The 13284-nt window shown below is 37.8% G+C and overlaps 1 protein-coding gene across 2 annotated transcripts in view; it reads right to left on the bottom strand.

Moving 5' to 3' along the window:
• Dhc64C (dynein heavy chain, cytoplasmic) overlaps nt 1-13284 on the bottom strand; it is a 353617-nt gene that overhangs the window by 113881 nt on the left and 226452 nt on the right. Inside the window, exon 52 of one of the 2 annotated variants that reach the window (XM_067155358.2) lies at nt 11155-11353. The exons of the other annotated variant lie outside the window; for it this stretch is intronic. Coding sequence (XP_067011459.2) covers nt 11155-11353 — 199 coding nt within the window. The remainder of the gene's footprint in view (nt 1-11154; nt 11354-13284) is intronic. 2 annotated transcript variants of the gene reach the window in all.

Below are 13284 nucleotides of genomic sequence, written 5' to 3'. Positions count from 1 at the left end.
ACAGGAAGCACTCTGTCGACACGCCGAAGTAGGTGAAAGTGCGCAAAGTTACCCCTTCACGTTCCGGAAGACTCATTCTTTCATGACGCGGAGAAATTTTGAATTTAAAATTACTCCGTAAAATACTATTTTTTTTTTCAAAATGTAAAGGCAGTTTCGAATTAAAAGTCTGAATTTCAGTAACGAGACCGACATTGTTCTTCGCATTGCGAATGATCCGTATTTCGAATTAAATGATTTAAATAACATGCAAAACCGTACCTCATGTTTCCGGGAACGAGAGCTGCTTCGAATTAGGCGAGATTTTGAATGAACTGATTTCAAATTATAGAGGTTCTACTGTATTAGATTAGACACTATTTTCTGTTTTCTTTAATTTTAAATATCAGCATCAGCTTACTTTCCTGCTGAGTGCTTCCAAAAGAAAATGCAGGAACCTTATATGCCTTGTTAGGAAATAAAAATTTTTGTAGTACTGTCCTTACATTTTTAAATACAGAAAATAGGGTCACCGTTTTGGCAAATGTAAGAACTATTTACAAGATGAAAAATGTAATTCTGAGGATATTTTTAGGTGGGGACAGTGGAATATGGAGTGCATTCAAAAATTCTCTACGAGTATATTCTTGCAAAATTGCTTTATAATGCAGTTTCAACATCAAATAACGAATGACTTGTACGGCATGCTAATATTTCAGGACTTGAATACTACTTTTAACAAAAAGAACATCACAAAAAGGAAGATCGAACAATATATGACTAGAAGTCGTTAAGACTTTCCTTATCTGTACTGAATTAATTTGCTAAGGCAAAACTGTATGCTACTACCTTCTTTGAGAAACAGTAGAACTCGCTTTAGCTTAATATAATGGTTTCAAAAAAAATCTAAGGTTCATAATCAGAGGAATCTGGTATGATATAGTCAAAATATTTTTGTAAGGTGAATTAACTTTCATAGATGAATAAGTACTCAGTTTTTAAAAGTCTACATGTCTTAATCTAATACTTAAAACTTGAGGATTTGTATCAAATGAAAATTAAGAATAACAAAATTTTTTTTGCTAGAGGCTTTACGTCGCGCCGACACAGATAGGTCTTATGGCGACGATAATAACAAAATTAAAGGAATCAAATCATAAGTACCACCATCTCAATTTACCACGCAAATTTACCTTCAATATTAACATGTATGGCAGAGGTGTTGAAAATCTGCGTTTTTATATATAAAGGCTCTATTTAAAACAGTCACATATAGGAAATACTAATTTTCCTTGAACCTAGCTTCATTCTAAATCAGGAGCCAACATTCTATGCTTTCCTGTCATTTCATCCTTCTTCCAAATTTGCTGATCAGTACTGAAGGAGTTCCACTCAGTATGTATCAAAACTTCAGCATGTTTTCAAGATAAATGTTTCGTTAGCTTTTGAAAAACCTGTGCATAGCAGCTATTCTGGGATCTAATTAAAGTATTTCTCACACAGCCATGTTTTGATGACCAGGCAAACTCTCAGGGCCAGATTACTTTAAAGGAAGAAGCACTTTTACAGATACATTTTTACTGACAGTATTACTTGAATGTGTATCTACTACTTAGCCCTATTTCCTGATTCAGGGTCAGGGATGAGGTGAGATGATATTTTACAGCATGTTTTGACAGCCAGATGCCAACCTCAGTTGAGAAGATAATGAAGATGAAATAAATGATGGCGAATGAAAATGGGTAAGGAAGTGGAAGGAATTGGCTGTGGCATACGAATAGGAACTGTCCCGGGATTTGCTTGGAAGTGAAAAGGGAAGCCACAGAAAACCATTTTCAGGAGAGCCAACGGGATTCAAACCCACTCGCCTCCTGAACGCAGAGCTTGGCTCCATAGCCATAGAATGTTAAAATGCACAGCTACTCCACCCTGCGATACTATTATTTTACAATTATTTTACGCCCACATTGGAGCACTTTAATCAACCCATATACATTTAAGTCTTAGGAGTAGTAACTACAAATCTGGCTTATGTTTCTTCTTCTGCTCTCAGAACTTCTTATTTCTTTCCAACCTGGCTGCCCTATCTTTGTCAGTTATAGTGTACTGTTTGCATGTAAAAGTTTTTAGTGTAAGCCTCAAGTCTCCGTTTCCCAGGATCCTCTCCTCTTCTCAGTCTTCAATTAGCTGCTTTGTCAAGCCTAACTAATCTAAATCATCTTGGACTTATTTGAACCAATTATTATTGGTTTTAATTTTCCAAAAGTAGTTGAAAAGATGTTTCACTACTCTGGTTTCTGGTCGTCTTTATATGTGGTAGAAAAATGCAACCCTCCTTTTCTGCACTGTGTCTATTACCGACTGTGATACTATTACTGAAATATAATATAAAATTGGCAATTCCAAAACTGGTATATCAAAATCGTGAACATTTGGGGGGGAAAAAAAATCTTAGGAACTGGTGACAATTCCTCATCAGATTCATCACTACCACTTATATATTCTCCATTTTCCTCATCAAAATATTGTTCTCCTGAATCACTATTTATAGGAAACATTCTTTTTTTTTTTTGTCAACAAGAGAAATGTATACTTCAAGACGCTATGCTGGCAATACAATAGCGGGAAAGATGTTTCACTCCAACAAAGCCGAAATAACATCAGATCGCTTTCAAAACACGAGAAATAGAGTGGCATATCCTGCCATAAAGAACTTCTTTGAACGTTTCCACAGAAATTCAAAACATGGCATTATCTCTCGTTCTTATATGAGCTCCGCGAAGTAGACACTGTACTAAAATATATACGAACAGGTTTGGCGGACGAGGCACGGCATTCAGTAAGGTATACAGAGGGTCTCTTAAAACCAAAACCATCCAGCGGCATTCCTACTCTCCGAGACATAAGCAGCTGTACAGGATGCATGCGCATAGTTGTTGACCTTGCAAGGAGCGTGCACGTGTTCGACGTAGCATCAATAGCCAGTCTGAATCTCAGCTGTTAACATGGCGAGGCAGTTATCGTTGCAACGCTGTATTTTCGTATGTAAAATTTATTTTAAGTATGAGTCTGCTCGATGGAGAAGTCAAGTATTTGTTCAGCAATTTTCTGGTGAAATTCCACCTTCATGAGCACAGATGCACGTAATTGTAGATAAATTTAAAATTACTGCCTCAGTGTTCAATAAAAAACATGCGTGCACACAAAAGTTTTAACAGAGAAGCTAGATGACATTGGTGTGAATCTTGAACAGTCCTCAGAATAAATCACTCACAAAATTAGCACAAGTAGGGGTTTCGGTTTCTTCTACACACAAAGCTACAAAGCTGTTACACATCAAACCATACTGGTTTACACGGGCCCATTGTTTAAAACCTGCTGATCCAGCCACAAGAGTGAAATATTGTGAGCAGTATTTTGCTTCATTGAATGATCGTTTATTTGACCAACGGCTTGCATTCTTTTCAGATGAGGCCTGGTTTCATCTTAAGGGTCGTGTGAGCCGTCGTAATTTTCGCCATTGGTGTGCAGAAAAACCTAATGGTGTTTATGAGATACCTCATTATGAATGGACCAACACAAAATTCTTATCATGGGATTACAGGAAATTAGAAACACTGACCAGGATGCCTTGGAATCTCAAGGGTACAGACTTTATAAAGGTATACCCGGGAAGAGAGTGATGAAGAATGTCCCACAATTTGGAACAGGATTTTTGGTCAGCCTTAAAATAATAAACTCAGTTCAAGAATTCAGATCACAGTCTCCACGACTCTCAACGCTCACCTTAAAGGCATCTAATAAAATCTATACTATAATAAATGCCCATGCTCCCACTAATGATAAAAACAACTCCTCAAAAGACCAGGAGGAAACAGGAGAATTTTGGGACCTATTGGACCAGACCATAGATAACATTCCCAAACACCATATAAAATTATTAATAGGCGACTTCAACGCTCAACTAGGCAGAGAAAGAAAATACCGTGACATCATCGGAAAATGGCCAGCACACAAGAAAACAAATAAAAATGGAGAGAGACTAGTTGACCTGTGTAGAAACCATAATTTAATCTCAAAATCTACATGTTTTAAGAGGAAACCTCAAAAACTCAAAACATGGAAACACCCTGACTACACTAAAGGAGAATGGCAACTGGACCACGTCTGCATGGACAAATACCACCACAAAGAGATCTATAACGTCAAAGTCCTCCGAGGAATAGACACAGGTTCAGATCACTACGTAGTTAAAATTAAAATTAAACTCACTCCCCAGAGGAGACAACAAAAGCAAGCCCTTAAAACTAAAAGAAAAATAGATCCTACCCAGCTAATCAACAACAAAAATTACCAGAAAGCAACTGAAAAAATAAAAATCACAGACAAACTTGAAGACTTAGTACACAACCTTAAACAAATTGCAGAAGACCTAGCTCCAATTAAACCACGTAAAAAACACCAATGGTGGAACAGTGAATGTGATGAAACAGTGGAGAAAAGACATCAGGCATGGCTATTACATCAGTCCCAAAAGACAGAAATATCCTATCAAAAGCTAGTAAAACAGAGAAAAGAAACTACCCAAGTCTTAAGAAGAATAAAAAGACAACATCATAAGGACACCCTGCAGTTAATTGAAGAACAGTTCAGTAAAACTAAATCAAGGGACTACTACAAAACCTTCAGAAAGCAGCTCCAAAAATATGAACCCCCGACCCTACTGATGAAGGATGAAGATGGTAAGCTGGCCCATAACAATAAAGACAATGCAGAAATTTTGGCTAAACATTTCAACAAGCTTTTAAATTGTGAGGAACCTACAGAACTCCTTCATTTGGACACCAACACCCCAATAAAAACATCACCAGAAAACATCAATCCCCCCACAATAAAGGAAGTCTACCAAGCTCTGAATAAATTAAAAAACTACAAAGCGCCAGGAGAAGATCAGACCTTTGCGGAAATCTGGAAATATGCAGGAACCTCAGCAAAAGTTGCCCTCCATCAACAACTTGTCTCTATCTGGATTAAAGAAGAACTACCAGAACACTGGACAACAGCCCTCATTCATCCTCTGCACAAAAAAGGGGACAAAACCGACCCTAATAACTACAGGGGAATCTCTCTCCTAGACATAACATACAAAATATTTTCAATAATCATCCTTAATAGGATAAGTTTACAACTTGAGAAAGAACTAGGAGAATATCAAGGAGGTTTCAGACCCTGGAGGAGCTGTCCTGATCAGATCATGAGTCTTAAGTTGATAATGGACTATAACAGGAGAAGAAACAGAGATATGGTGATAACATTTGTAGATTTCAAGAAAGCTTATGATTGCATCCATAGAGAATCTCTGTTTAAAATTTTAAGACACCTTGGACTACACCCCAAATTAATAAACATGATAAAATTGACTCTCACCAATACCAAGTCAAAAGTGAAGTTTAGGGGTGAAACATCAGAGACATTTGAAATTAAAACTGGACTACGGCAGGGAGATGGGCTCTCACCACTATTATTTAACTGTGCTCTAGAAATGGTAATGAGGGAATGGTTTAGAAAATGTCCCCCCAAAATAAAGATTGGCCGAAAAATCAAAACAAATTGCCTGGGTTTTGCTGACGATTTAGCATTACTAGCAGTGGACATAAAAGAAGCAAAAACCCAGATATCAGAACTTCAAAACATTGCAAATAAAATTGGCCTCAAAATATCATTTGAAAAAACAGAAATTATGCCCCAAAAACCAACACAGCTAAAAGAAGTCACCATAAATGGTAATAAAATCAAAATAGTAACTCAGTTTAAATATCTTGGAGAAGTAATAACACATAACTTAAATGAAAAAATCTCAATCCAAGTAAGAACAAATAGATTAGCTAAAGCACAAAAATTAACATGGGATATCTACAAAAAGAAATGTCTATCAATAAATACAAAAATAAAACACTACAACACAGTTATAAAACCGGAAGCTACATATGCAGCAGAAACACTCTTTTACCTGAATAAACAATCAAAGACTGACAGACTTCAGAAAATTGAAAGGAGGATTGGAAGAACCTGTATCAACAAAAAATATCAGAAAGATGGACAGTGGCGGTTAATACCTAACAAAGTCGTGTACAAAGAGCTAGAACCCATTACAGATACTATGCGTAAGAGGAGACTGGGATTCTTTGGACATATCATGAGGATGCAGGACTCGAGACTTCTGAAACAACTAGTACAACACAATCTCGTCTCAAAAAATACCACAACAGGATGTAAATGGATCAGAGAAGTAAGAGAGGATCTGAAGGAAATAGGCCTTACAACAGAAGACACCAAAAATAAGATAAAATTGAATACAAAACTCAAGAATACAAACCTCCGCTTTACCCTTACACAAAACAAACCAACAACACGCACATTTTCAACTGAGGAAAGGGCACGAAGATCGGAGCGTCTGAAGAAGTACTGGGAGGACCGCAAAGCCCGAACAATCCCTTCAAAGAGACCTGAACGACGGACTGACTAAAGTGATCCTATGTGGTCATAAAAGAAGAAGAAGAAGAAGAAGAAGAATGAAGTCACTTCACGGTATGATTTCATACAAGATGGTATACACGCTTAAAGCAGGGTGGCCGTGCGCGACGTAAGTTGGGCTGAGGCAGCTGCTGTAGCGCAGAGTACAAACACTGTGCGCTCAGTCTGAGTTTACAAGAGACACCCTGTATATAAGTGTTTCGCATTGAATGGATAAAGAATGAATTTTCATTTATTCATATATTTTCATTTTAGGGAGAGTTTTAAACTCTTTGGAGTTAAAAATCCTCCAGGGCAATGGTTCCCAACCTTATGTCACAGACCCATTGAAACACTGTTCGTTTTGGTGGAACTCCATAAAATACTGTATGTGCACAATTTAGGCGATTAAATTTTGTCTGACAACATGATTGGAAAAATTCTGACAACATGATTGGAAAATAATGGTAATGTTTTAAAATGTACCTCTTAAAATGAAACAGCATCTTGATGGCTGGTTTCCAAATGTCGTTTTAGTTTTGAAGGTTTCAATGCTCTTTTCTTTCTTTATAACATCACATAGCAAATAATGCATGTGGTTAATGTTTTTTTTCCTTGAGCACCATGAATCCTAAGTGTAAATAAATTTCATGATATTTCCTAACTTCTGTGCATTTTTCTCAACTACATGCTGTAGTTGTCAGTCTAATGGCAAAATTGTTTTATCCATTGATTCATAATTCAGTACAACCTTCAGAGAGAAAGTAAATGTGGAACAACTCAAGTGGTCCAATGTGGCCAATAGTTAATAAGTACACTAATTTCGAAAATCATAAACACCAAAAGAGACTAGAATTTAACTACAGTACAGAACACAATAACTAACACCACAAGAACACGAAAACTGACATCCAAAATTATTTCCTTTTATTGTTAAAGCAGAAATTGGGGGGTTAGGTGATGCTTGAAATGAAAGCACGTTCAGTCTTACAAAGAAATTCAGAACAGCAATGTTCTCTGCCTGTGGCCAGCTAATGGTACGTCTATATGCATGGACATTACTGGTACAGTTGAGATAAAATTTATCAACATTTTAGAGAAACAAAGAATATGATACATTAAATTACAGTTCTTCACAGATCCCTTTTGTCGTGCCCATGGACCTCCAGGGGTCTGCAGACCACAGGTTGGGAATCAATGTCCTAAGAAGATGGGTTAGCAAAAAATGTTTTTTAAACTTCTGGCAACACATCGTTGAACTGAAGGTTGGACCTACATTTTTCTGCCTTATGCGGTTAATTGACAAGCTGTCTGATATGAGACACAAGGAACCCATTCAAGAAAGCCGTGTAATCAGCTGAATAAATCGTCACAATAACATAAATGACAATCCAATGGCTAGACCATGGCCCTAAAATGGGCACCTAGTTTAGATTTGATAATCCAAGATATAAAAAAATAGTGTGGTCTCGACTGATAAGATTAATCAAAATCAGTTAATTTCAGTATTTATCAGTTAGGTAAGGATAGATATAAGAAATTAAATACCGTTCTTTTAATAATATGCATGATTTGGCAGACCAATTAAACATTTCTGTACAGCAAGATATCCAGGAAGCAGGCATATCAAATATAAAAAAATATTAGGAAACTATTTCATGCACACATCCATAACATTCCCAACAACAAGTTAGTTACTAAACAAGACCATAATCCTCCATTCATATACTGGCTTATGACAGTGGAATTATTTGAAAATTCCATCCCTAAATGTAAAGTGGTACGTAACTTTCTCGCCACATCAAATTAGGAGGTTGGCTGCCAAGCAGGCTGACAGTGTGCAAGTGCAACCATGGAGATGACTGTTTTTCATGTATATCCAATCAGAGCTCATAAAACAGTCCATACCATAATAAGTGAAGATGAAGTTCTTCTGTGGCAGTCATTCCAGTGGCGTGTTAATAAGAAGCCAACGGGGGACTAGTTTCGAAGTTTGTAGTTTTAGGTGACTATTAGTATCAGGACAACCAGTTTTATGTGGAATTCAAACCACAGAAAGGAAACTTCATTTTTTAAAAATCTCACAGGCATTAGCCAAGATTTGAAAAGTGGCTGCCTCGGTGAGAAGCCAGCGACAATAATCACTTGGCTATCATGTTCCTCGTAACATTATAAACCAAAAATTTCCTTGCCTTGGTATTCAAACTGAACAAAATAAATTAATTCCTTACACAGAGTAAAAATATATTTGCACAGGAAACTAAAAAGCAAAAGCTGAAATATTAAAAAAGGCAGGAAATAAGCTACTAGTTTCACACGACTGCTGATGTTACGATCGTAATCATGGGACTTCCAGTTTTATGTGGAATCTACATCATTTCAAAAATTGCAAGTGAATTGGTTGGAATTCGAACCACAGCCTTCTTGATGAGAAGCCAGAGACCAAGTCATCCAGCTATCATGTCCTCTGGAAGTAAAACATATTTTTGTTGTTTCTTGTTAGTTTCTTAAGCAAACAAATTTCTTTTCTCACTGAATTTATAATGTTTAATTTGATTACACAACAATGTAGTTGTGAAAAGCAGCCAATTATAATTCTAGCTAAATAACTTTCTTTTCAAAGTTTATCATCCATAGTTTAACAAAGTTTAATACTTTATTTTAAATGACAGCTTTCAAAACAACTTTCTTCAAAAATCAATGTACAACAGACCTCATATTAAATGTCTGTATAAATATGGGTCAAGTAAGTCCATGAGCTTTTATTTCCATTACTTTTCCAAATTGAAGGAAAAGATTTATATTCACAATCGGTAAGAGAGAGAGAATGTCGGCAAGTCTCAACAGAGACATCACATGTGAAAAATGCAACAAAAAACCATCTCATCAAGGCTGAAACAACAATGGATCGAAGTTTCCCTCTATGTCAGCGAGTTGACTTTACATAACCATGACATTCACCTTTTTGAATACGTATACACATACCCATAAGCCAGTAATTTCGGACTACACATGCATCCCTTAATCTATACACCCCATCACCAACAAAATAATAGATGCTTAGGACCATACAGTTTACCATGTAATTTAAGAAAATCTTTACAATACAGTCTGCTAGCAACTGCTTCAACAGCAAAGCACCCAATTTATAAATTATGAACGAAGATTTTTAAAGTTAAACATACCTGCACACATATGAATTTTATATCAAATATATAATTTTAATTCATTGAACCATTTGTTCATGTAGGAGATCCAAATGGGTAATGGCTGGTTTAATGTCGCACCAACACATCAAAGGTTTTCGACAGCGGAAGGATGTGAGGGGGCTAGGATTGAGAAGGTAGTGGCCATGGCCTAAACAGAGATACAGTCCAAGCATTTGCCTGGTGTGAAACTGGGAAAGCATGATTCACCATCTTCACATCCAAATGGATCTAACCTCCAGGAATGAAGACATTTAAATCAACTTCCTGTAAAAATGCAGGAGTTAAACCACCATTACTCTCGATATTTATCCATGAGACTGAATGGAAATTTTGAAAAAACAATATATATGATGAACAACTGAATTAGAAATAGCTGCCTTTGTGGCAAACTGGCACTGTGGTCAGTCTGGCGAATGTAACTGTTCGGTGTGTACATGACTGTACTGTCATTACACCTTGTACTGGCCATGAAAGTATGTCATTACACCTTGTACTGGCCATGAAAGTAACAGGTGGGCACAAGACGGATAAGAGATGAGATCTCAGCACATTTCATCGCGGCCAGATTGTCGGGGCCATCTCTGAAGTCATGCAGGCATGGGCCCTCCATGGGCTGTGTCCACAGTGTACCATGCATACGTAGATTTGAGCAAAACCACTACCGCCAGGGTCAACTGCCATGTACTACAATATATTGTTGACCGGGGTCACCGCTGACTGACTGGGATTGTAAGAGCAGGTAGAACGGTCACAGTGCAACTACTCATCAATTCAGCACTGAATAACAAGGAAGTGTGAAGGGCCATGCTATTGAGGACCACCTCCTCGCAATGAGGTACAGAATTGACCGTCCCACTTCGGTACCCTTGCTCATTGCACATCACAAGGCACAAAGAATAACACTGCCACAGGAACACCACCACTGAACTCTCAAAGCATAGAGAAAGATCCCCTCGACAAATGAATCATAGTACCAGCTTGTTCACGTTGATGGCAGGTTACGATGCATTGCCAAGCACTCGAGAGGTGATGGATTCTCTTGTCAGCAGGATACAGTTCAGGCCGGAAATGGCGTGTCATTCAAAGAGGACTGATCATGTGGGATGAAATGGGACCCTGGGTACATTTGACAATGTCTCTCACAGAAAAACAATATAGGAACCTGCTGTCAGATCATGCCCACAAATCATGTGACAAATTAGCAACAATATCACTCAGTCTTCATATATGAAGGATATAAAGCAATGTTGGTTTCTGTTTTAATAGGTCAAAAATCTTGGTCATCATGGGCAGAATAAATACCTAACAGACATGTAACAATGAAGGTTCTATCCTAAATTACATGGCAAACACACAGCAACATAAAGAACCCTACTCAAGACTCCAAACGCTAATATCAAAGTCACACAAACACAACATTCTAATTATCTTTCTTAACTGGTTGCATGCTTACGTAATATCCTCAGTACTGAAATTAGACACAATGGTATTGATAAAGTTGTCCCTCATGATTACAGCCCGAATAGACTTCCAGTCGCTGGCACTTTCACCGAGAAGCAAGCAGATAGACTCCAGAGCAAGTTTGACCAGCACCGGTGGATTCGCCATCGACTTAACTTCCACCAGATGCTGCCTTTTGATCGATTTCACGGCTGTACGAGACATGAGCGGAAACAAAAATACTGAGAAACATTTCCTCTTCATCCTACTACAAATTATTTTCCGTTGCAATGCTCAGCCCAATCAACTGAAAGAGAAACAGGAGCAAAGACAGAAGGGAAAGAAGAAAACTGTTAGACTTGCAAGTTTCAAAATGAGACACAAAAATGACACCATCTGCCTTTATTCAAAAAGCTTTCATGAATATATTTGGGAATGGTGGTGGTGGTGGTATTATGTATCCTCCTGATACTCCTGTATGGGTCTTAAATATGGACACTCCTTACGGCCAACGTCGATAAGTTCAGGGTTTATTAATTTGAAACAATTAAGTTTATTGAAGTGGTCAACCTATTCAATACAATACATTTTAGTTAGCATTCAGACCTTTCACTTAAATCTTTATCCTGTGACTGTAGATAGTGTCTTAACAGGTGTTTATATTTTATATCAAGTGTTAATGTATTCTTTAAACGTCAAACATTGTTTCATAAGACAGAGTGCCTAACCACATGATAATTATTTTAATAGGTGCCAACACTAGATATCTTACGAATTATTTCGAAGACTTTTTTCAAGAACTCCACTAAATCTTGTTTACCTATCAGCAAAGGACTGTCACATTGTATTTTTAATTCATACTACTATTTTAGTTATAAGATGGTTTAATACGAATGTGAAGTTGATACATTAATAAAAAAACAGCTTTCCAATACATAGCAATCCTTTATATTTAGGATAAAACCATTAACAGATATTTAAAATTAGGACAGGTTTTGCTCACAAAGGTGGATTTTATTAATCAACTTCTTATTCCAAATTCCAATACAGCTCTATAATGAGATTTACAACTTGCAAATTAATACGAATGTATCAGGATCCCGATGACAATTGATTTTGAGGCCGAGAGATAGGCTGACGATGCCCGCAACAAGGGCGAAACTTGTCCCAATTTAAGTGTAGGGGTAGCGTGTGCCTGCCTCTTACCCGGAGGCCCCGGGTTCGATTCCCGGCCAGGTCAGGGATTTTTACCTGGACCTGAGGGCTGGTTCGAGGTCCACTCATCTTACGTGATTAGAATTGAGGAGCTATCTGACGGTGAGATAGCGGCCCCGGTCTAGAAAGCCAAGAATAACGGCCGAGAGGATTCGTAGTGTTGACCACACGACACCTAGTAATCTGCAGGCTTTCGGGGTGAGCAGCGGTCGCTTGGTAGGCCAAGGCCCTTCAAGGGCTGTAGTGCCATGGGGTTTGGTTTTGGTATTGTATTGAATAGGTTGACCACTTCAATGAACTTAATTGTTTCAAATTAATATACAATTTTCAATACAATTGAAAGTTTATTACATGCAAGTTCAGGGTTTTCTAAACATGCATAACAGATACTGTTGATTTCGGTACACGACTGCATTCAAAACAGTCATTCATCAAAGGTGCAATCATAAGGCACCTATCACAGAATACTTTCAAATGTGACAACTGCAATGGTTCGGTCATGTTTCTTGAATGATCACCATTCGAATACTGCATCAACTCCTCTGGAAGATCTAATGAATTGTTCAAAAGAAAAACCTGGGTCAAGAACACTGAGAAAGATTTGAATGGCCTCTGTCTGAACATCAGCGACATACTTAGCCAACAACTGCAAAGAATGGCGGAATGTTAACATTTTTCCGTGGTCCAGTTGCACCCATAACAGTGTACTTACTAACTGCAGGGATTACACTGACAACCAGTCACCATTCCAATTCAAATGAAGCAAGAGTTCCACCTATTCAGTACACATTTGAATACACAACTCCTTCATCTGAATTGTACGTAAGGGTTATTCTGCCCGAAGGCAGGTCCGAACCTCCGCAGAGGTGTTCCTGAGCCGGAGTTTACGTGCGGTAGGGTGGCCAGTTCCTTTCCGCTCCTCCATTCC

Source organism: Anabrus simplex, chromosome 11 (assembly GCF_040414725.1).
Source record: "Anabrus simplex isolate iqAnaSimp1 chromosome 11, ASM4041472v1, whole genome shotgun sequence".
NCBI lineage: Eukaryota > Metazoa > Arthropoda > Insecta > Orthoptera > Tettigoniidae > Anabrus > Anabrus simplex.
The sequence above is the reverse complement of the archived record's forward strand: the minus strand, read 5'-3'. Positions and strand labels throughout refer to the sequence as shown.